Genomic DNA, 26,356 nt, shown 5'->3' with positions numbered 1-26,356 from the left:
TACAGATGAACTGTATGCTGGTTTTATAGCACCTTTAGAAAATTATCAAAGCCCTACGTATGAACCTAAATCAAAAAGATTTAAGCATGAAAGTGAGACCAAAAAGCCAACAGAATGTTACATTTGTGGAAAACCGGGCCACATAGCTAAAGACTGCCGTTTTAAGAGTACAATACGTTGCTACCTATGTGGTCGATTGGGCCATAAAAAGGAAAACTGCCGCCTACGAAATTCACGCAATATTGCTACTCCTAGCACGTCACGTGAAAACGTTGGGGAAAAATCTGTCAAGTTTTTAAACAAAGACGTGAATCAAATTTACAAGAAATCCTGTAAAATCAATGGGCATCTGGTAACCGGATATATTGATAGTGGTAGCCAGGAAAATATAATAAACTGCGATGTGGTAAACCAAATGAAATTGCCAACATTTCCATGCAAAAATATTTTAACTGCTTTTGGAGGTGGCACTTACGTAAGTGAGGCAACAACTAAATTTACCATGGAAATTGATGAGGTTAAAATAGAAACATCCGCTTTAATAACTAACCTTCCAATGGGTGATTTTGATGTTTTAATTGGACAACCCATTATTAACGCTACAGGAATTTCTTTATTGGTCCACTCTGACGAGGCAAAATTGAGCCAAGACATTGCTGGTTTATTGGAAGAACTGACACTTGAAGCTGAAGATCTGAGGCCACTTGTGTTGCTTAAAGAGGATAGTATTATTAGTCCACGGTCAACCCACGTCGTTCCAGTGGATATCACGGGGGTGAAGGATGGAGAAGACGTTTTTGTAAATGGAAAATGTTTCCACTTGGGCAAATCTTTGATTTGTATACCAGGAGCTATAGTTAGGGGACCTTTGTCGATGCTGCCAGTTTCTAATATGGGTGAGGAGGCCATAACATGGAAGGCTGGAAAGTTGTTGGGCAGAGGCACCAAATGTGCTGCGAACATGTCCGGGAAAAATAGTTGCGAGGTGAGTTTAGTACAAAATAAAATAAATATGAGTAGATTAGACCTGAACGATGTAGATATATGAATAGTGAGTTAGAGAGAGATAAAAGAAAAGCTTTTAGTTTTGTTAAATAAATGGCAACACTGTTTTTGCAGTAAAACAGAGGAATTGGGTACGGTCAAGGGTTGTGAGCTAAAAATTGAGTTGAAAGATGAGTCAAAACCAGTGTGTTATCGCCCTTATAGATTAGCCCTGAAAGAGAGAGATGTAGTAAGAGAGAAAATCGATGACTTGCTTTCTGCAGGTATTATAAGAGAATCTAATTCAGATTTTGCTAGTCCTATAGTTCTAGTGAAAAAGAAAAATAATTCATATCGTTTATGTTGTGATTATAGGTCATTAAATAAAATAACTAAAAAACAAATCTAGCCTATGAAAAATATTGAAGAACAATTAAATATGTTAGGGGGGAAATATTATTTCACAAGTTTAGATTGTAATCAAGGCTTCCACCAGATAGCTGTTGCCTCGGGCTCTGTTGATAAAACGGCATTTGTCACCCCAGATGGTCATTTTGAGTATTTAAAGATGCCTTTTGGTTTGATAAATGCGCCAGCTGTATTTCAAAGTGCTATTGACAGAGCTCTGGGTAATTTGCGGTTTGATCAAGTTCTAGTTTACATGGATGACCTTCTAATCCCCACTAGTACTCCTGAGCAAGGTTTAGAGTTATTAGAAAAAGTTTTGCAATTATTGTCTGAGGCAGGTTTTAAATTAAATTTAAAAAAATGTTCTTTTCTAAAACAAAGCATTCAATTTTTGGGTCATGAAATAGGTCCAAATGGTTTGTCTCCGGGTTTAGCTAAGATAGATGCGGTCAAAAATTTTAAACAGCCTACTAATGCTCACGAAATTCGACAATTTTTAGGCTTAGCTGGGTACTTTAGAAAATTTATTAAAAATTTGCCATAATTGCCTTGCCACTTACGCAATTAACAAAAAAGAATGCCCCGTTTAAGTGGGAAAAAGACCAGATATCTGCTTTCACCGAGTTAAAAGATAAATTAATATCAAGACCCATTTTAACGCCCTTTAACCAGCATCGTGAAACTGAAATTCATACCGATGCAAGCTCGAAGGGTATTGCAGGTATATTTTTTCAGATTTACGATGAAGGACTTAAACCTGTGGCTTATTTTAGCCGAGTGACTTCGTTGGCTGAGCAGGTATATCATAGTTATGAATTAGAAACTTTAGCAGTAGTAGAAAGCTTGAAACGTTTTCGTATTTATCTTATTGGTTCACATTTTAAAATTATAACTGATTGCTCTGCAGTCCGGTATACTTTTGCAAAACGTGATTTAGTTCCAAGAATTGCTAGATGGTGGTTATCGATACAAGAGTACGATTTTGAAATTGAACATAAGCCTGGAAGTACTATGAAGCATGTAGATGCCTTAAGTAGAAATCCGCCGGTGCATATATCAAAAATTAATATTGAAGATTGGTTTTTAACAATCCAAATGCAGGATGAAACACTACAAAATATCATAAATCAAATTAAAAATAATTCTAATCCCGATTTTAAAAGGCAATATGTATATAAAAATAGTCGACTTTTTAAGAAAACATTAAATGGCGAAAAATTAGTTATTCCAAAATTTGCACGATTCCAAATATTGCAAAAATATCATGATTCCGTAGGTCATCCAGGCTTTGTACGTTGTTTAAAATTAATAAAGGATCAATTTTGGTTTGCAAAAATGTCTCGATTTGTGAAAAAATATGTTCAAAGTTGTTTAGATTGTAATTATAAAAAGGGTAGTTACGGGAAAGAAGAGGGTAAATTACATCCTATAGCAAAACCTGATGTGCCTATGCACACAGTTCATATCGATCACGTTGTTCCATTTCCTAAAAGTAAATCAGGGTTTACGTATATTTTGAGCATTGTTGATTCCTTTACGAAATACATGGTAGCAAGGGCTTGTCGTACTTTAGGTTCGGCGGAGTGTATTAAGAATTTACGAGAGATTTTTGGTGGTTATTTAGGGTATCCAAAACGTATTATTTCTGACAATGGGTTGGCATTTACCAGTAGATATTTTAAGGAATTTGTAGATAGTAAACAGATTAAACATATAAGGACAGCTACCGCGACGCCTAGGGCTAACGGTCAAGTAGAAAGGTTTCATAGGACACTTTTAGACGCAATGAGAACAATGACTAGTGATAGTGATTTACAATGGAGCGATAAGTTACCTGAAATTATTTGGGGCATTAATAATACTGTCAATGAGAGTACTAAATATAGTGCTTTTGAGCTTTTGTTCGGGTATAAAAATAATGTTCAAAGAGATTTAGAAGGGTCAATCACGGTTGATTTTTCAGATAAAAGAAAGGACGCTAGTAAAAATTTGAAACGGGTTTCTGAGCAAATGAAAGTTTATCTTGATAGAAAGAGAAAACCACCGAAAAAATATAAAAAGGGTGATTTAGTGTTATGGAAAGGTGGTGAGTCTTGTAGTAAGACCGGCGTCAACTCTAAGTTAAGTGGTAAATTTACAGGGCCGTATGTAATTGAAAAGATTTTTGATAACGATAGGTATAAGATTAGAAGTGTAAAGGGTATGAGAGGCTATAAAAAGTTTAACACACTGGTTGCTGTTGACTCTTTACGACCGTATCGTAGCATAATGATTAATGAGAGTTCAGGTAGTGAATCCGATGAAGATGCAAGAGATAGACATGATTTGATTGATTTATTGGAAAGTTAATGTAGAATTTAGAATTTGAACTGTTGGATTGTTGTTTCTTTTCTTAACTACAGCACTTGGCATTTTGAATAAAAATAGTCGGACAGGACGACTTAAAAAGTGACATAAGATTGAAAATGAACTAATTGTGGTGAAATGAAAATTAGTCATCAGATAGTTTCAAAAATAGCTATGAAATGCTATGATTGAGTAATAAATCGCTGTGGAGAAAATGTAAAGTATTTTCGATTAATTAAGAGGCAAAGTATTAAATTAATAAAAAAAAAATATTTAAGAAAAGGAACAACCAAGATCCACACTAAGCCATCTTGCTGTTGTAGAATTTTGTATTTCAGGATTGTTGAGGTCATCAAGGATTGTTGGCCAGGAAGTTATGATCAGTATTTTCCGAGGACGGAAAAGAGAATTAGGATGGCCGAATATTACGCGGTTTAAATATAAGGACAATAATCTTTTTGTTATATAGGTTCGAAATAAGTGTCAGTTATTTAAGGGAAAAGTAATGATGTGCGGCACTTAAGAAGTTAAAAAGGTTTAGAGGATAAGGCGTATTTTTAGTGAGAAACAAAAAACAGTTCCATATGAAGTCGTGGCGGTTGAAGATTAAATAAAAGTTGATTGAATTTAGACAAAAAGAGTTTGTTTTTCGTTATAAATTTTAACACAAATGTAAATAGTCCAAAAGTTTTAAATCGAGGGTCAGAATTTGATAATATTAAAGTGGCAAAGAGCCTTGAGCTATACTTGGATAGATTTAAGATCTAGAAAGCATATAAGAAAAACTTCTTCAAAAAACTTACATAAAAATTGAAGCACTTTATGCAAATCGGTTCACACTTTTATATCTTTCTAGGGAAAAAACGTCTATATATACTACATTGTCAGTAATTTTCTACATACTGTCAGAAGTACATTCAACATGTATGCGGTCGCTTCATATAGAACTTAAAGAAATATGGCCATGTTGTAGCTTTTTATTTTTCTATTTAATTTCATTTTGATTATAATAAGGCAAATGCTCCATTCATTATATAGATTATTTTCAATGATCATTTACCTAAAGCAACAATTTGTAGTGATACAGAAGAAAAATCAATTTTCATTGCTCATCTCAAGTTTATAAGTGGCGGTTTTTATCGCTACGCGGATTTCTTGTTTTATTCTTAATTTATGGTAGTCTGCTCTCCTTGATTCCATTGTCCATGGGTATATTTGACGTTTGTCTGCTTTGGGTGTGGAAGAGGTCAGAATCGTCATCGATTTTTATTTTCGACCTTGCGACTTACTTGGTGGGTCGGTAGAAGCACACGTAAATTTCACGCCCATCCCTACACCATTTTATTTATTATACTTAATCATTTAAAAAAAAATTTTAAATTTTTTAATAATATATATATATAACTGTTTGGGTATAATTTACATTTTTAATACTAGATCCACCAAACATAGTTCTTGAATTTTCCCTCTGGTATAAAATATTCAATTTTAATTTCAAATATAATAATTGGAGCAAAACATTCGTTAACCATAAGTTATAATTAAAATTAAAGTGTTACTATATTTTAAATCTTAATTTTATAAAAAGTGATCATTGATTACATTTTGTGGATTTTACCTCTATAAATCAGATATTTAGTTTTATACCATATAAAGTATAAATAGGGTTATATAAATAAAATGGGTTGTTATTAAGAACTGTTGCCTCTTCTTGCCATAGCACAGTCTTCTGAAAATGTCTTTACAGGAATTAAAATAACACTGTCAGAAACTGCTTAGGTTTTTGATAAAAGATTTTCTTCATGCTACTAGTGAATAGTTCTTTTCTTCTATTTACTTTGATTTTGATAACTTATCTCTGCATAGACTTATTAATTTTTTTTAGACCGTTTTTTGAACTACATCCTTATAAAAAAAATAGTAGTAACCTGGATGTACAGGGTGTCCCGGAAAGTGTTTATTGAACATTAGCTTTAAAATTTTTGGTTAATTTTTTTTTTCATTTTGATTAATTTAAATTATAAAGGTATTTGATGTATACGGGGTGGTCTAAATTATCATTTCGATTCTTCCAATATCATTCTTTAAATGATCAAAAATTAATGGATTCTCCTAATGATAATTGTTTTTTTGATAAGGTGGCTTGGTATAGTTGGTTCAACCGACAAATTTTATGAAAACCACAATGTGGTTTGGTGTGTTTCACAAATGGTTTTTTTTTTTTGTAAATGTATTCAAAATTTGACTAATGATATATTTTGTAAAAGTGTATAACCAAAAGAGTAACTAAAAAGTTTGAATTTTATCACGTTGAAACGTTGGTTTTTTTTGTTTCAATCATTAAATTTAATTAAAAAAAAATAAATTAAATTATTTTTGCCTCTAGAGTCCATAATTTTTCGCCTTACCTCTATAATTTCGGTGCGTCCATATTGTACCCAAGTTTTCTGTGCCGGCATATATGTGTCCACCTCCAAAGTTGGATTTGGTGGTCGACCGTGTCCATCACATAATAAATTATCACAGGCCATAGCCATTTCATATATTGGGATCTCCGATATATCTGAAATAAGTTCGAAGTACAATTTCTTGGAGTAAGTACAAAAAACGTCTAACGACCCTATCACAAATAATAAAATACTACCGGAAAATAAAGCACACTTTAAGGTAGTAGGTTATCTGGCTAAGAAAATGGAGGGTCAGAAGTGTGGAATAAAAATTAACAGTTTTTGAAAGAACACTTGGATCCTTAAAAACTATGGATTTTGACTTCTAACTTTCCAGCATATTCTAGTAATAAATAATTGCATAATTAATTTTGAACATTCTTGAAAGACATCCAAACCATAGGAGTATTCATTTTCATCATCATACCAAAGTTTTTAGTTTTATTTAAAATAATTGCAAGGATTATTCTATAAACTAATTTAAAAACAAAAATTCACGAACAAATAATGCTTACCTAATGTATGATTTTGTTGCAGCCTCCAAGTTTGTAAATCTACGGTCGGTTTGTGGTTTCTTTTTCTTTCCAGGCACTGTCTCAAAGCGTTTAATTCCGCTCTCACCCCTTCGTAGCTCGCATTTCTAATTGCTTCCATCCAGCTTGACCGTTCGTATTCCGAAGTCGAAGCTAACGCTTGGGATAAACCACCATCAAAAACTAAAAAGACAAATTTTAATTATTTGGAAAATTCTGTTTCTATACTGTACTTAAGTAACGTACGATTTATTTTTTTTTGGGTGGATGCCAAAAGTTTATGTTTTTGAAAATAGGATAATTATAGATAACTATAATTAGGAAAAAAGTATTAATTGGTTTACACCATAACCTAGTTGTGGCAATATAAGATTAATGTTAAGCAGGAAGTGTATTAAATGCAAACCTGTATATTTTACTACTTCAAAAAATTTCTTCAGATACTTTGTATACAAAATGAAAAAAAACCGGTTGTTCAGTTTTCATTGACCCTGCCTGTATTTAGTTTTAAGTTGAATTTTGATTGAATTATTAAAACGTAGGTAAATAATTTTTCTAATTATTAAAAAAATGTATGAAATCTGTACCGAATATTATCAAAACAATAAAATGAGATTTGAGAACATTAAAAGGCTAGAATTAATAAACAACAACTTTGTTTGAGTTCAACATGTGTCCAGAGGGGTGTTTTATTTAGAAATATATTCATCGATTATCTGTTTCGGAAAATTTCAGCTATATATCAACACATATAATAATGTTAATTTAACTTATTGATGTAAGATTTTGGATTAAGAGTAAAAAGTAGAAACAGATATAGTTATTCTAAACGCAAAAAAAAATCTTCAAAGCAAAAAAACTAATATTCTTATTTCTAAAACAGCTTCTAAAAAATTTTAAATGGCAACACCGTAGGCAAAATCTGATGTCATCTTGAATAAACGTCTTTGTGGTTACATTCGGCATTTGTAACGTTTTGTGTTTTTTTTTTAAATTTTTTGGTTGAAAAAGGAAAAAGATCTCATTTGAGTGTTTTTTTGAACTGTTAGGATATGAGAAAAATGCGATTTAATCCGATTTTTTCACAAGTAAATACCGATATTGTCATAACATCATATCAACAAGCGTCGTCATAAACGTAGAATAATAAAAGCTTATTAAGGAATCTATATAAAAATTATAAAATATTTCATTTCCATAAAAATGCTTTTTATTAAATAAGTACCTTTACTCTAAATACGTTAAAAAAATGAATAATAATAATAAATATTTATCATGTAAATATTTTTTGGTAAAGATTACGTATGTCAGTGGAATCAACAATGCGATCGAGCGGCGTTGGGATGTTGTTGCCTTTTTTCTGATATAGGGGCGTTATCTACATTCATTTAACTTTGAATGTTGACTCTTTTATAGATTATCTTATCATATTTTATTAAAGAGGAGTACTATTACTTTGCTCCTGTCAAAATAAGTGACAAATTTTTATAATATTATAAAGTGTGTTTTTTTGCCCATAGTTCCGCGGCAATGCTAATTCTAGCCTTTCAATGTTCTAAGAATGAAATAAACAAAATTGATTACAAAATAAAAGCTTGCTTAATTTTTTTAGTTGCATAGAAAAAAAAACTTCAAACGATAAATATTTTAGTCAACGTTTCGATCTCTATGAGATCCTCGGAAGGACTAAAAGATACACAAATAAAACCATTCTGGCATAGTTAAAAAGCTTACATTTTCGCACACAGTAAGAGTAAAGTAATAGGTCAAGTTTTGGAACATGGAAGATTATTATTGACCTATTTTTATTTATCTAGTTTTAAATTTCTACTTATGTTTAGCTTAATATTTGCTTCTACAGTGTCTAGTTTTTAAGATGTTCATCTTGCTTGAGGACTCCATTTTGTTCCCCATTTTAAGTATTATTATTTAAAATCCCTGTATTTTACACCTTCTAGAATTTGTATACGTGCTTGCTTTGACTGTCAATATTTTCCTAAGATTATTGGTCTCTTTCGGCAAAAACAAGAAAATTCTAAATATTTCGAAATTGTTTCATCGGGCTTTAAAAAGGACGCGCTTTGGGACATTTTATTCGGTTTTCATTGTTTAGTAAGTTTTTACCTTGGAACCAATTAAACGACAGTCAAGGCGAGTTAGGTTAAAGTTTTTGACGATGACAATAAAAGTTTCTTCCTGAATTTCGTTACAATATATTAATGTTTCATTACATGAGAGCGATGTAAAAGTGTTTTTAATAAGGTTTCAAAAAAACAAACAAGAAATTCTCAAGCTTAATCACATTAAATCATCTGGGAAATGTTTTAAAATATCTTATATGTTATCTATATAAGTTATTATATGTTTTAAAAAAAATTCGGGTCGAAACATCAAGTCATACAAAACCCATTTATTTATAGTTTTGAGGACAACTCTTTCCTCTGAACAAAGATTCACCAGTTTGGGAATAATTATCGCATATAATACCACAATTACAAGTACAAGATGAATATTTTTGCATTTTTAAAATGAATTATTTAATATATCAAATTATAAAACTTACCTAAATAAAATGGATAGTGTCCATCATGTGTCAAAGGTGGAGATGCCATGGGAGGGTCTATCCTGGTCTGGCACTGTTCTAAGACGACTACACCCAACGGTTCCGAAAATGGGTCTTTGCTCTTGAAGTAAAAAAGTAAATTGCCTCTTAACCGACACCATCTTTCCAGGCTTACTAAAATTAAATGGCATTTAAGCATAGTTAAGCAGCTGGGACCTTATAGTCCGATGAAATGACGGTCGCTTTGTGAAAAGTAAAGAACAGGCTACAAATCGCCAGTAAGTGATGAAAACGCTTGCAATGGGGCTATTGAATAATGATAATTTTCCATTAAGCTGTTTTTTATGAAAATAAAATAGAAATGAGAAATTTGATGTGTCTCGAGAGCCAACAAGGAGAGTAAAATTTCAAAAGCCTAATTTTTTGTAGTTCTATTAAGCACAAAAAAAACACTTTTTGTGTCAAATTGCATATTTTAGTTCTTGAGAGACGTTTCCCCCGTTCCTCCTTGCACCTATCGCACCTCAGAAGTTATTCGCGATACTACCTGCTGCTGCACCCGCTTTACTTTGCACAAACCGACCGTAATTTAATTGGTCTAAATATCACAACAATATTAACTATAAAAATTTGGAGCTCTACGTTTTTAAGAAAGAGAATTGTATTATTTAAATAAGTGATACGATGTTAAGTTTCCTAAAAAATTCTAGAAAATTTGAATTTTTGTCATCAGATAAAACAAAAAATGTTGCCAGACTTTGCTGGGGAACTCTGAAATAAATATTATGATGACGCCATCTGCTCATCCTTGTATCCTAATGAAAATATTAGTTTATACAATTTCATTTAAAAAAAAATATTGCTGCTAAATATTATATCAACCTGCAAACCAATTTTGAGCAGTCAAGATATATTTTAACATTCCAAAACACCTAGGTAAACTTCCCACTTTAAAAGAATCCGAGACATGGAGGAGTTATGAAATTCTTCGACGATCCCACATAATTTACAAACAAGCTCAGACATCAAAAGTACAGTTACTTTTAACCAATAGATATTTACATGAGGTATTTCGTATGCATCGCACTCCTCGCCGTGTATATTTTAATGATCTTGTAAATATTTAATGAAATAGTTTGTATGTCATAGAAATTATTTCACGAAATTTTGCAGATATTCAATTGTGAGCGTTGTTATACACTCTGTTTAGAAATTACTGCATATTTTTTATTTAGAAAAAAATTCAGATTACCCTAATCCTGAATTACTGATAAGATTGCATGTATGTTCATTATCAGAACATTTGTTAACTTCTAAGGGAATATACATGGAATCTATGGTACATTATGTTAAGAGATAAATATATATCGCATAAAAAATAAGTAGTAAAAAGCCATACATACCTGGTTATAAAGCTCAATATGGTAGTGCAACGTATAAAACAAAAATATAAAAAATAAACATAAAATGCATACTAAATGAAATATGTGTGAGACAACAAGTGCAATAAATATGCTTTTTTTGTACCCCATTAAAAAGAAAGCACATACCCATTCTTATTTACAATTGGTTAAGAAGATATGATGGAAATTTATTTATGTATGTAGATATGTTAAAGAGATAAGTATAGCAGCAACTGTTAAAGTTATACTTTTGCTGGAACAACTATATTGAACAATGGATGTTTTGTCTAGAGCTTTATGGAAGTCTGCTTGAGCATAGAAATACTAAGGTATTTTTATCAATAAAATTATGATCACCGTAGTATTATGAATGGTTAAGCAGTCACATGTTTTATATTGTCAAAAGTGTTTCCCTAAAGATGGTTCATGATCTGTATATGAAACAAAAAAAAAAGAATTAGAATGAATACAAGTTAGTATGGTTAGGTGAAAATGTAAAATATGTGTTAGTAAGTGTTAATGGAATACCAGAATACCAGTTTATTTTAGACAAAATTAGCTAAAAAATGCTAACATCTTAATTAGTGTACTTGGAAATCATTGTTTACTGTATAAAATAACCTGGTAAAATAATAAAAAAAGGATAGTGCCATTTTCAGTAATACCTTTAGTAATTCCCCCCACACAACTCAAGTTTCGAAGCCTTTTTTCATGTTTTGCCAATTTGCCCTTCTTGCCTCCTAAAAAAACACCATTAAAACAAAGAGTTGGAGAAAATCAGACTAGTAAATCAGAATCTGAAGAAACAGAACATATTATATATATATATATATATATATATAGATATATATATGTGTGCTTTCATGTCAAAACGAACCACCCTTAATTCTTCTTAACAAGAAAAAAACACGTCAATCTAGAATAAACAGCGGGACGTTTAATTTTATATTTGACAAAGTTCTGTCAATTACCTCCAACGTTCGTCACTTTGATGTTAAATGGAGATCCCTATCGTGTGACACATCAATGTAAGCAGCATTAAAAAATGTCTATTCAATATTCGACGGCGAATAGTAAGCTAAAATGTCTGGTACTAATGAATATTTTATCGACATCATACTTTAGTATGTCAAATGGCTTCCTATAGTGTGATACATCATTTTAAAGGGCATACAATCTACCCCAATGAAGTACAAAAAAATTTAAGTTTATCGACTTATAAACAGTAAAGGTGTAAAAATGTGTTTAAAAAATAAACAATTTAAAGAGACAATAATAAAGTCTGTTTTGAAATTCCTCACGAACTGGACTCAGACTATTTGGACTCAATGAACTGCTTATTACCATAAATTTTTGTGTATGGAAAATTGTTTGCAATTTAAAATAATGTGTGGCACTATGAGGCAACAACCCAAAGTTTAAGTTGATAAAATGTCTTTTATTACCACACATTTTTGCTTAGTATTCGCTTATACGTCGACGGATTTTGTTTTTTTCGGTTTGGATAGGAGATTGTATGCCCTTTATTCGCTGGTACGTCAACCGATTTTATTTTTTTTTGGCACTTTTGAATAGACATTTTATTAGTGCTTACAATATGTCACACGATGGGGCTTCCTTTTGGCTTGTGAACGTGAGGTTAGCTGGAGGTGAGGAGGCGATTGATTTTTTTAAGAAGTCATTAAGGCTGGTTCGTTTTGAAAAAAAAAGCATATATATTATGTTATTTGTGATATTATGTTACTTGTGATATATATCATAAACTATTAGTATATGATAAGGATGAATAATAAAACAAAATTAATCATTTTGACTGCACCACAGTTAAAAAGTGATGATTCCTCTGACACAATGTATAACAGATTCATGCAATAAGTTATTTGATAACTTCGGTCTTAGCATTATTAACTTATATAAATAAATAGTAAAACTACCTTTAACAAGCTAACATTAACTTGAAAAACAAACAGAATAAATAAATCATGCTTTTATACAATAAATACAACATAAATTTAAAACTGATTCTGACATATTATTTCTCTCACTCAAGAACCAACTCACTCTCAGATTTTCTGAAGAATCCCTCTTGCCTTTCCCTTATGTATAAGATGCCTTCCTTTTCAAACTTGGTTGAAGGCTGCATGGCCAGGGCTACCAGCTCCTGTTTGTTGAAGCGCATTGTGCACTCTAAAATAAAAATTCTATTAATTTTATAATAAAAATTTTTTCAATAAGAACGCAAGATTTGAATTGTGCGCCATTTTTCACACTCATAATGTCACATGATGATGACTTCACAGATCGAAAGTTAACAAATGGGCGTCAGTAAACATGGAGCATTACACAGTAGAACAACGCCTCCTGATTGTCAAAAATTATTGGTCAAAGTTTAATTGTCACTATTATTGTAAAGTGCGTTTGATGTTTCAAAATATGTTTTTAATTCATATACTGTGAAAAAAATAATCAAAAAATGCGAAAGTACTGGTTAGGTTAATCATGTGAAACACAGGATAGATGTTTGTTCTGAACGAAACAACAGGCAGTTCGCGAGTGTGACAGAAAGTCCAGATACGTTAATTCGACATCGAACACGAGAATAGGACATTTCAACAGGCACTCTTCAGCGAATTCTCGCATGTGTATGATAACAATATTAAAAATTTCATCAAAAGGGTACGCATATACGAGCAAAGCTATGGCTGCGATTTTCAACTTATTTTGTTTCATACATAATCACCAAATATATATTTTCTAAATCAATAAATATTTCAATATTTTGCTACAGAAAACCATGTTATATTGAACACAAAAATCTTGCACTCTTATTAAAATACCCTTTAGTTTTGAATAAATTGCTTAAATAAATTAATAAAAACAGAAAAGAATGAAATCAACATAGTCTGCATAATTATTAACTGGCTGAAATTCTATTGGTTGAATTATTCAAGTGAATAAGTGTGTTGTTCTATAGAAAGGAATATGCAGATCTTAATAATTTTGGTGAAAGTCGAAATTTCAATATCAAAGACACTTTTTAAGAGAAACTCTTGTATGAAAAAGGGGTTTTAAATGCAACACAGTCAGACAATGCACGATATTAAAATATTTAAAAAATTAGTATATTTATTTTGATTTAGAGTATAGTTTTGTTACATGTAAGTTTTTTTGTATATAAAAAGAGTACCTTTTAAATCCTACACTAATTTTTTATTTTTTTATTCAACCAACTATAAACATTGAGAAAAATTGCTGTAGACGACGTTTCAAATGCGAAAGAATGTAAAAGTTGTGGATGCTCGGCGACTGTAAATATTTAGTGAACAGCTTGCAATTTACCATGTCGGGGCTTTTGGTGCCATACGAGTAAAGGGAATATGATTTGCGGGTTTTAACGAACTTACCTGCCGGGATTGTGATTCCCATTCAGACGAGAGCGACCTAACCTTACTAAAGGAGCGCTTTGAGTTTTTAAACAGTCTAGTTCGAAAAACTCCCGGAACAAGGATTGGCAACTTCGTAGCCGCTGATCATATAAACGTGGAGCGATAAAAGAAGTAACAGGGATCCTAATATTTCAAATTTGAATGTAAACGCGGCAGTCAAAACGCCGCACGAAGTTCTCACAAAGAACTTATGGGAAAGAAACATTTCGTTAGAGGTTCTGGAACATTTTTTTATAGCTTTGGAGTTGAGTTAATAGAAAACCCACTTCAGATAAAGCCTTCATCTATATTTGTAACATTAAAACTGGTGTTTGCCCAGAATTTTTTTATTTATTACCATGTTCAAAGCCACTGTCCACAGGTCCAAGATGACATTCAGATAGAAAGTCTACCCTCAAAAGACCGTAATTTGTTCTTTAAAGTATCTATAAAATTCATTGAAAAGGATTTCGTTACGGACCCTACCATTTGGCCAACAGGAGTGACCATCAGGAAATTTTATGTCGAAAATAATGCTATGCTCAAGTAGTGGCAGAACAAAGTGGAAAGTAATGGATAATGATACTAATAAAAGCTTAGTATTTGTGGGCTTAATTTTGTTGATTTTGTAAATCATTTTACTGACTATGCTGGAAAAAGTAATTGATTTCCCTTCTTAAAAAGGCACTTACTATTGCTGCATTTTTAAGCACAGATGGATAAATTCAAAAGCTAATTCTGCACATAACTAGTTTGGAGCGGGCGGCCAACCTTTTTGTTAAAGAAGTTAGGAAGATTATTGATAATTCTAAAATCGCATACTCTAATCAAGGATCAAAATATGTTAAAAAATTTAAACCATGGATTTTAATAGGTATAATTACTTCAAATAAAACTAGAGACAAATTAAAAAAAAACATTTCTTGCTAAACTGATCATTACAAAAAAAAATTAGAATACAAACAATATCATATCCACCTTAAAAAATTATTAATATATCAAAAAACCATTTGTATAAAAACAAAGAATATGAGAATAAAAAAGATCTAAAAAAATTGAAAAACTTTATGGCCTGGAACAGCAAAATGTTATTTCTAATCATACGCAAAGAAAACTAGATCTTATACTTTCTAATATTATGATCAAAAATTTAAGACACTGTGAGGATTCTCTTGTAAAAGAGGATTTATACCGCCCATCTCTCAGTTTTGATATTACAGTCAAATATAATGACTCATCTGAAAGTTACAACTTGACACCAGCACATGTGTATGCTTACTCAAAGTGCAACTATTAATAGTTGTATCAGTTGATAGCTAATATAGACAGGAACAATATAAATTTTAATTGTGATAATGTTGATGAATGTCTTCAAATATTCTATAACTCTATCCTTGTATTGCTTAGGCAATACCAAAGACATTTTTTTAGTAATAATAAAATGAAAAAGTACCCTCCACATTTCATTACAAATTTAATGCAAAAAATACAGAAACAAAAAACAGATTGCATAAAAAATTAAGAGAGGTCAAGCTTCCCCGCAGCTTAATCTGGAGTTTAAAACCTTCAGATCAGATATCGTGTATAATGAGAATATTAAAAGGAACACTTGCGACAATCCTAGGTCGAAAAAATCTGTTGGGGACATTCCGGATGAGGTGAGACGTGATTCTGAATATTTGAAGGGATTCCAAGCTGTGTCGGATGCCTTTGCTCAGTATTTTGCATCTGTTTTTACTCAGTCAGATAGGCCTAAAAAAATGATTTTTATGGCAGTTTCAATTTTTCCTACACTACAGAACGTGAAATAAGAAATAGTATAAAGAGATTAAAACCAAAAAAGCCACAGGTATTGAAAACATACCCACATATATTTTTAAAGGATGTGTTTATTTTCTCTCTCGACCCCTGCCTAAAATTTTTAATATTGCAGTTAAAAATAATCAATTTCCTAATAAACTTAAGACAGCAATCATTGCTCCAATTTATAAAGGCTCTGGTGATACAAATTCAATGCAAAATTACAGACCAGTTAGTGTTTTGTGTGCAAAAGCAAAAAAAAAAATTTGAAAATATTTTATTTAATGATATGCTACAAGTTTTTATTGACCAATTTGCTATTTAACAACACCTAGGAGATCCACTATAAAAAAACCTTTGCATATTGACCCATACTGCCTTAGAAGCAGTTTGTAATAATAAGGTTCAACTAGATGTTATTATGACTAATTCTGCAAAGGCATTTGACAGGGTTAATCATGGATTATTAACTGATAAATTATGTGCAATTGGCTTATTATTATACTCAATCTTATTTTATTTTGGTATGTATCTTAGTACTGCCTTTATTGACCTGTAATTTTTCCCTATAGTTTAATTTTATTGTTTTATTTGTAACATGAATATGTAACTAGATTGAAAACCGGCAATAATCTAATGATTCCATCAAGCTACAAAAAAATAAATCAAAAATTTGCTTAGAACATTAAGAGACTAGAATTAGTAAACAACAACTTTGTTTGAGTTCAACATGTGCACAGAGGCAAGGGGGTGTTTTGGTTACAAACATATTCACTAATTCTCTGTTGTCAAGTTTACACATTTTCAAAAGAGGAAATTCTCAACTATATATCAACACATATAATATATTGTTAATTTAACTTATTGGTGTTAGACTTTGGAATAAAAATATAAAGTAGAAATAGGTAAATAGGATACCTTATTTTTAACACAAAAATAATGAAGCTGTTGAAGTCATAAACACACTATCGCCAAGCCATGGTTCTGAAAGGAAGAACCAGTACAGGAGGATAATAGTCTTAGGGGATCAAACTGTGAAAAACCTGGGCAAACAACTGCATAACTACCTTGGAGAGAATGTTGCAGTAGAAACTATCACAAAACCTAATGCATCCTATAAACGGGTACTAGAGAATATTGGTCCTTTAGTGAAGAAACTAACAGAAAATGACTATGTTATCATATCCTGTGGATCTAATGATTTGAGGAGTGGCAAATATCCTAGGGTTAGTTATATCAACAACAGTATTAAATCATGTTTACATACTAATATAATATTTCTGTCAAGTCCTATTTTAAATAATATATTTTGACATAAACTTTATTTATTTAATTATAAATTTAGTAAATTCATAGAATATGTCAATCACTTTGTAAAAAATTATGTGTCCTTCTTGGATATTTGTGAGAAGTGGGGCAGCAAGCTAAATCATTTTAAAATTTGCCAATTCTTGTCCAGCTATATAAATGCCTCAAAACGAACAGTGTCAAACTTAATCCACATTTTATTCACATAACTAACAAAGAATGAGGAAAAAGATTTACAAGAAGAAAAAATTGAAGAGATGGGGAACCTTAAAGCCGCTATCCCCACAGTCAATATTTCGGATAGTGAGAATTCTTTTTTAGGTCTTTGCCCTATAGACCATATCTTGATTTTAAGCGTCTGCTTCCCCCACGACCTCGTGCTGTGGACGTCGTCGACGCTAAATTCGCACCATTCGCCGGCAATCTCGATGCTAGAGCTCCCTGGGCGACCTGAGCCTGATTTACTAGCAGCGGAGTTACCGTTAAAATTTACGAGGGCCCCATTCAAAATGAGTGTTTTGGTTGCATCAATAATGTGCGCACTAGATTCTGTTTTGTTGTTGAAAACGTTAGCCTTACTTTCTAGATTAGCTTTTAAGTGTGTAATTATAGTATTTAGATATTGTACCGACCTTTCTCGAAAAGCCACAATTTCGACTTTTGCAACCTTTAAGTCAGCCTGTATTTTTATGCAGTCCAATTTTAGACGTTTTTCTTCAATCAGGGGGTCACAGAACACTTCATCACTATTTTTATCAGTTTCCTCAACGAAGAATTTACGAACTCCATCACTCAGAATAGTACAGCCCTCAGGATCTTCTTATGCACAATTATGTAAATTAATCGAGCGACGTTGCTATGTTGTTGCCTTTTTCTTAAATATACATAATCTGCATTCATTTTACTCTGAATATTGACTTCTTTATAGAGAATAATAATATGTTATTAAAGCAAATGCTTTCTATTTTATTAAAGAGGATCAATAGTATTGTTGTGTGCCTGTCAAAATAGTATTAGTATTAGTATTGTATTAGTATAAGTATTTTTTTGTCATTTCTATATAAGCATTTGACATTAAGGCATCAAAGATGTTACAAGCAAACAAACGGGAGTTCCACGGCAATGCTAATTCTAGCCTTTTAATGTCCTAAGAAAATTTGTTACTTATCTGGATCCTAAATGTTACAATCTCCTTCCAAATATTACAAGAGAAACAAAAGATTATATCAAAGACCATTTCCATTTCTTAGCATCATTGTTTTAATCTAAATTTGTGATAAGGGTATAAATTAAGTATTTAAAGCTTTTAGTATAGCTTCTAGATTTAAGAAAAAATAAAACATTTATTGTAACATATTATTGTATTGATATTTTTAATATTTCTTTATGTTAGGCTCCTTATGTATTGGCCCATGTAGGATGTTCACATCTAAGTGTAACTTTATAGTAAAAGACTCTGTTAAAGAATTAGTATGTTTTATTAATAATTAATATTTAATAATTACTGTATAGAGAATTATAATAATTTGTAATTAATAATATATGGATTAATAATAAATAAATAAATAATAAAATAAAAAGTTTATTACATGTATCAACAGCTATGAATCAATCCACTTACTAGCTTAAGATACCATACAATGTACTTATGAAATAAATAGCAAAAAAAAATTGACATTAAATAAATACACATAATAATGCAGAAATTACCTACACCAATATAATACAAAAATTAATACCTAACATATTACTGTTCAGTTCAATTCTATTTCAGTTTATTTAGTATTATTCTCTTAAATTGATTCAAACTGGCTAAATCAATATCAATATTGGAAGCATACAGGTTAAAAGGTTCAAATCATTCATTCGTGGATAAGCCAGATACAATGCTGGTGGATGGTGAGTGTTCATTGTGATTCAGCTGATCAAAATGCAGCTGAAGAATCTGATGACCATCTATTTTGTTTGTCAGGATTTTAAAAAGAGTACACAAATGTATTTTAATTCTTCTTTTACTCAGAGACAGCCCATCAAAAATTTTTAACTAATGGTCATTATCACAGACTATCTAGGCATATATACTGAATTTCCCGAAATACATCCACTTCAATCCTTTCCAGGCATTATATTGGGGCGACCAAATAATAAAACAAGATATTCCAAGATTGGCAAAACCAAACTACCAAAAAATGAAGGAATGAAGACTCACTTCAATACTTAGGTCCTTGGTGGTTCTACTAATAGAGATTTTTTTTGGAATTTTCCACTTTAGATAAAATGTGTTCAGAAAACAAAAAAAATACTCCTAGATCTTTTTGCTGTGGTACTCTTCAAAGTTGTTCACTATTTAAGGTGTGATTAAACACTTCAGATTAAATAACACTAAGGGTAAATGACATATTTACTGTAATTTAATCTAAAGCTATTTAATTCGCACCACGTCGCAACACACAAAATTCATCTTGCAACGACTAACAATGATCCAAATCAACTAACAATGAATTTAGAGAACATGTTGAATCCTCGGCAAATAGTATTCTTTATACATTTTTAATATTGCAAACCAAATCATTGGTAGCACCCAGAAACAAGATTGGTCCAAAATTAAAACCCTGTGGAACACCAAAAGAACACCAGAAGTCCTTTTAAATACACATTACTTGGAACCTTTAATTTCGACATACTGGAACCTACAACTGAGATAACACGTAGGAAAGTAATATATGAAGATACCTACATCTGAGCCTAACAAAGATTTTAAAATTGTACAGTCTCACTCTATCAAATGCTTTCTCCATAGATAATATCAACTTGGGATTTTCCATTGATAGCTTCAGGGACATATTAACAGAATGAGGTAAGATTTGTAAAAGCCCCATCAAACAAGCGCTCAAAGACAATTCATTCAAATACTTTAGAAATAGATCTTTTAATAGTAAGTGGGCGCTTGTTCTTTTTTCATCGCTAGTCAGATTTGTAAATAGGAAATATTTTGGTAATTTTCCACCTATCTAGATAAATTGAAGTTCTGAGAATATTATTTATTTATTTATTTATTTACGCAATCCATTTATAAAAGTGTTACATAGCATACCCATACAAACATATATATACAGATACAAAACTATCTTTAAATTAATGAAAGGTGTAAAGTTTAAATGAAGTCAATTGGAACAGCACCAGTTAACTTGGCTGGTGACCGTTTTGTAAATACACCAGTTGTCAACATGGTTTTATTTTTGATAGCAAAGCAGACACCTGCCAAATATATTGGTGGTGTTCCAATTGACTTCAATTAAACTATACTTAGATGAACTATTTAATTAAAGACCCTATGAAATAATATTTTTTAACTGCCCCTTAAGAGATTTAATCCTAGAGTCAAAAAAGCTTATTTGCCTTGACAGGCCATTAGCACTTTGAGCCATTCGTGTAATTGGCTCATTAATGCCATAATTGGTATGGTGGAATGGGACTGAAAATATTTATGATTGTCTATTTAATCTGGAAGGCACCCTAAGTTTAAAAAGCGACAATAACTCGGGACAATCTATAGTAGCATTTAAAACCTTATGCATAAAACATAAGTCGAGTAATGTTCTTCGTGACTCTAATATGGGTAAGTTCAGGTTATCCCTGACCCACTGATAGTAATACTCCTACCTCCTGTAATCACATCTAAAAGCAGCCACTCTTAAAAATTTATTTTAAGTATTTTCACTCTACTCAATGTAGCAGTTATAAGAAGGGGAGCACACAATCGCATTTGGACCAATAGCCTTGTTCCCTTTAATTTTTTTAAAAGCCTTTAAAATTTCATCCTCAGAGGTTCTCAGGCTCTCAGGCTGACCACAAAAAATGACATGGGTTTAAATAGCAAGCAAGTTAAATTTTTATCATTAATATACACGGACTTAAAAAAAAACGCGAACATCTGCAATTTCTGGAGAACTTGAATAAATTCTGTCCTCAAATGTTAGTTCCACAACAGAACAAAACATTTGGGGTGTAGACACCTTTCATTTTAATCTTAACAGAAGCTCTAGTGCAGTGGTATCTGGATATCCAGTAGAATGATCTGGATTTTCTTGATTTAAGATTTTCTGTTTTTTTTTTACTTAGGTACTGATTTATCAAAAAATTTCATTAAGAGTAGAATAGAAAGCCTTAGTGGCTATATTAACATCTGTAGATATTTCAAGATGGGCCGGATTCTGGCTCACAGAATCGGGCCTATGTAAAGTTAATAGCTAGCCTTTGTAAAGTTGAATTTGGTAATTGAGGTAACTTTGTAATACCTAGGACATTTTTTACCTTTACGGGAAATACCTCAACATGGATGATGCACTACAATGGCATATAAGGAAAATGCACTAAGTAGATATTCTAATACATAATACTTCCTGATCAGTATGTTAGGAAAAAAAAAGTTGAAGGTAAAAAAAATTAAGGAAAGAGATTTTAAAAACCAAATATTTAAAAAGTGGTAGCAAACAAAAGTGGCTAAGATTTCAAATAAAGGGTTTCCAAGGGTCCTAGTCCAAGGCCATAGCTAGCCCCAGCAGAATGGAGTGGGTAAAACAACAAAAACAATGTAAACAAGAACTTACTTTTGACCCTTATGCAATGGAACACCTCTTACCTGAATTTGGTCCTGTCTTGAAGACCCTGAAACAAAAGCAGGAAAACTAAAAGGATAAAAATAAAGCTCACAATTAGCTGTCACTATAAAATTTATTAACCAGGTTTTTCGTATGAACAATGTTAGTATGCATGTAAATGAGCCAACAAGAATTACTGATCATGGAGCAACAATACTGGATTATATGTGTTCAAATTTTAAAAATGTTTTTTGTAGTGTTCTAAATGCTTCTCTCTCAGATCATGAAGCGTTACTATCTAAATTTCCTTTACTCAAGGGCACTCATTCATTAATCAAAAAAAATTGGCGTATATTTAGCAAGAGGAACTTCGCAAAATTTAGAGCACTTGGTGAATAGGTCACATGGCCTTCAACTGACTGTGATAAACCAATAGTTTTACTATTTATTTTTTTTACAACTAGTTTTCCTATTATTAAACTCAAAAAAAAATCTAGGAAATGTTGGGTAACAAGGGGAATAAGAACATCTTCCAAAAATATGAAATAGCTTCACTGTCTGAGAAAATGTAATCATTATAATCAACAATTCCAGGATTACTATCATAAATATAGAACTATTTATAGGAACATCATAAAATCAGCAAAGAGAAATTATTATGCATCAAGATTGTCAGCTTTTAAAAAATGTGTGTAAAGAAATCTGGTCAATTATAAATTACCTCCAGTACTATTACGTCGGATAAGCTCAATGATTTCTTTTGCACCAACCAAAGATTTCTTGAAATATTTGTCACACAAGAGAGTCTGGGTTACATTCTTGTTATATCCAACAGATGAAAATGAAATGAGGGTTTTGATTTCCAAAATAAAAAACAAAAAGTCTGTAGGATAGGACTGCATGTCTCTTTGTATATTTCAAGAACTGAGTGCTTCTGCTATTAATTCTTTGGTAAATGTTATAAATAACTCGTTTTCAGGAGGACATTTTCCAGACTTCCTAAAAAAGGCTATAATCATACCGTTACACAAAGGTGGGGATGCTTCATGTTCTTCAAACTATAGGCCAATTTCTCTTCTTCCAACATTGGCTAAAATTATAGACAAACTCCTTAAGGTCAGAGTCATTGTTTTTTTTAGTAGGAACAACGTACTGAATTCAAATCAGTTTGGCTTTCGAGAACACATGGGGGCAGATGACTCTGTTTTCCCTTTTGGATCAGCTGGGTCTAAATAAAGGTGAGGTTTCTGGAGCAGTGTTCTGCGATTTGACTAAGGCTTGTCAGTCATGAAATACTACTTCAAAAGCTAGAGACATGGGTTTAGAGGTATATCCCTGAATTGGTTTGGGTCATATCTTACGGGAAGGATGCAGAGTGTACCTTTTTCTGGCTCAGTTTCACTTTCCAATCTGTAAGTTGTGGAGTACCGCAGGGGACAGTGCTGGGACCTGTGTTATTTTTTTGGTTCATTAATGACATTTGCCAAGTGGAAATTATGGGTGACACTTTTTGCAGATGATACAAGCATCTTGTGGAATCATCATGAGTTGTGTGTTAAGATTTATGTACCCACCTTATCTTATTTTGTTTTGTTTTAGTTTTTGTTTGTGTCAAGTGCTATATTTATATGTCAATTTTATGTTAATTTTTATTTCTACAAATTTTGACTTATCTATATTATTTTACAATTTAATTTTAGCTTTGTCAATGAGATGTTTTGACTTGACTTTGATAAACACAAATATGTGATAAACCAGGTAAATAAAATAATAGATGGTCTTTTAATAATGTGTGGGGATTATGACTGGATCAATAAATGGTTTATATGTTACTTTGGGTCTATTAATATTATTGCCTCAGTCTGTTAGAGATCCGCGTTCATACTTACACAACATTATGGTGCCTGAAACATTTTTATTTAGACCGCAAACAGATGCTAGTGAAATAATGGAAGCTCTATCCTCAATGAAAAATAAGAACTCTTCTGGATGGGATGGGCTGTCACTAAAGGTCCTAATAGCGCTACCGCTACCAACCCTTGATTCTTTGGCTGAGATGATAAATGTTTCACTTTTAAGTGGGTCCTTCCCACACTTGGCAAGCTTGTAGAGAGATTGGTAAAAACTAGGATGATGGAATTTCTGAAACGGCATAATGCTCTTAACCATCAGCAATTTGGATTCCAGATGAAACTGGGTACATCTGATCTATAGATTCAGAGGAGTTGCTCTCGACTGGTTTCGTTCTTACCTATCTGGAAGAACACACAGGGTATTCTTTGATACTGATATGTCATCCTGTCTGGATATGGATGCAGGTGTACCCCAGGGTTCTGTTCTTGGACTAATATTGTTCCTGCTATATGTCAATGATATCTCTCAAATTCCAATTAGGGGCAAATTTACTATCTTTGCAGATGATACAACATTACTTTGCCATGGCACTGACACCAAGAGGTTAAAGATTATTGTTGATGAAGATTTAATTCTTGTAAAGTTATGGTTAAGTCTAATAGGTAAGTCTAATAGATTAACTTTTAATATTTCTAAAACTAATATTTTAACCTTTAAATGTAACTTTGGAACTGTCACTTTGCAAAATGAAACAATAAGTCCTTCAGAAACATGCAAATTTTTGGGTCTGATGATTGATAAGCAATTAAAATTTGAAAATCATATCTCCTCTTTAATAGGGAAGTTATCATCCAACTGTTATGCTATTAGAGTAATAACACATTCTCTGGAACTTGATGTGGCTAAAATTGCCTACCATGCTCTTACTGAGTCTCATCTGAAATATGGTATTGTGTTTTGGGGAGGGTGCTCTCAGTATTTGTTCAGCTCTCTATTTATTTTGCAAAAAAGAGCCATATGCTACATGTGTGTAAATTGTTTGTGTGTAATTTGTGGCCATTATTTTTAAAACACTCTGTCCTGACATTGCCATGCCTTTTATTTTAGAGACTGTTTGTCTTATCCACAAAAAATTTTGCCATCAGCTTAGCCCTCCTTTCTCGGGTTACAATCTCCGAACAACCTTCTCGTTACCTCTGCCAGGTTACCAAGGCTAATAAATTGTGAAAAAACATTTTCGGAAAAATATAAAGAAACTTTTACTTGCTAAAGCATTTTATTCTCTAGACGAGTTTTTTTTAAATACAACTTTTTGACAGTGAAGAGTTTTGGGTAGCTTGATGTGACTTCTTACTACCTTTTCTTTGGGTGTGTTCTATATTCTATGTATGTAAGAATTGTCAAAATTTTTATATTTTTGTAAAAGATTATGTTGTCAACTATCTTTAAGGTTTTATATAATGCTTTGTTAACAACAGATTATGTTACATAACAATAAAGCTATTTTTGACTTTTGACTTCTGACTACAAGTGGTACCTGTGTCACCGTCGAATCCCTCGGCTATACCTAACAATGGGGTTCAGGATATACCATAATCTTCCTAGGGCTTCTGGGATGGTTAGTTAAGCCACAAGGTGACTAATGGGAATCGGATGGTAGGTGATATATTGTACACACTTTGTTGCCCAACTGTACCCAATTAGTATCCCAATTTTGTTGCCCCAGTAATGGAAAAGCAGAACAAAGAGGGAAAGAAGAAAGAAAAAAAGAAAAAGGCCTAAAAGGAGACATAAATATCCCGACATATTAATATATAGTTGCAGAGCGGACTTATAAGAATAGTCTTTAAAAGAAAGAAAGAGAAAAATATGCCTCAAATTTTGAATAACACATGACTGAATTTACAAATTGCATGTGTGCACACTTTTAACACAAATTACCTTATGTATAGGGACATTATCAAGGTCACTCAGAAATGTTTGATGACAGTATAACAAGAAAAAATCCATGACATGAATATTTACAATTTTTTCAGACATAAGAAACTGTTTAGGCCCAGAAAAAGTAGAAAAACTTGTCAAAATAATGAAACTTTTACAATATGAAAATGCCAAAGATTAAAGTTTTATTTTTTAGTAACTTACTTGACCCCATATCAAAAACTTTTTTGATGTGGGGTCAAGTCAAGTCGACTTTTGTAGGTACCTATTAAAGTTAAGAGTTGTTCCACTACAGCAACACAAAGTTGTTTTACACAAGCAGCCTTGACACTAATATGAAGGCTATTTTTTTCTTCTGAAATCTCTCATTTTGTATATTTTGGTTAATGAAACTAATTAAATACTGGTTTTCCCTAGATTCTTATTGATAGATTTTACTGAGTGGGTTTTTGTTAGTTGGATGATTGTGAAATAACATTTCTTATTTAGAAAAGTAACTGTCTGCAGAGAATTTTTTAATATTTCCCATAATTACAGTTGGTATATAAACCTATTATTATACTAAAGACTCCCACTTAGCAAAGTTAGGAGTCCCTCTGTTTCATAAATAATCTCATTATAAGATGCCTACACAATAATGTCAATAAAAATTCATGAACATATAGGGCAGATATAATCAATAAATCTTATAATACTTTGTTTCTATCACATATTTCAAAAGTGCCATTAACACAGTGTGAATA

At 31.8% G+C, this 26,356-nt stretch overlaps 1 protein-coding gene across 5 annotated transcripts in view; it reads right to left on the bottom strand.

Moving 5' to 3' along the window:
* LOC126739727 (inositol polyphosphate-4-phosphatase type I A) overlaps nucleotides 1–26,356 on the bottom strand; it is a 114,688-nt gene that overhangs the window by 88,129 nt on the left and 203 nt on the right. For 3 of the 5 annotated variants that reach the window (XR_007661693.1, XM_050445520.1, XM_050445523.1), the window contains exons 2-6: nucleotides 12,746–12,871; nucleotides 11,350–11,424; nucleotides 9,282–9,455; nucleotides 6,701–6,901; nucleotides 6,147–6,301 (exon numbers count right to left, since the gene is read on the bottom strand). Coding sequence is in view for 4 of the 5 variants with exons in the window: in XM_050445520.1 (XP_050301477.1) it covers nucleotides 6,147–6,301; nucleotides 6,701–6,901; nucleotides 9,282–9,455; nucleotides 11,350–11,424; nucleotides 12,746–12,863 (723 nt within the window). In the remaining variant the exon portion in view is untranslated. Of the gene's footprint in view, nucleotides 1–6,146; nucleotides 6,302–6,700; nucleotides 6,902–9,281; nucleotides 9,456–11,349; nucleotides 11,425–12,745; nucleotides 12,872–21,859; nucleotides 21,886–26,356 lie in introns of all 5 variants that reach the window. The other 2 variants (XM_050445521.1, XM_050445522.1) reach the window with 2 other exon arrangements.

This window comes from Anthonomus grandis, chromosome 8, assembly GCF_022605725.1.
Source record: "Anthonomus grandis grandis chromosome 8, icAntGran1.3, whole genome shotgun sequence".
Classification (NCBI taxonomy): Eukaryota; Metazoa; Arthropoda; class Insecta; order Coleoptera; family Curculionidae; genus Anthonomus; species Anthonomus grandis.
The sequence above is the reverse complement of the archived record's forward strand: the minus strand, read 5'-3'. Positions and strand labels throughout refer to the sequence as shown.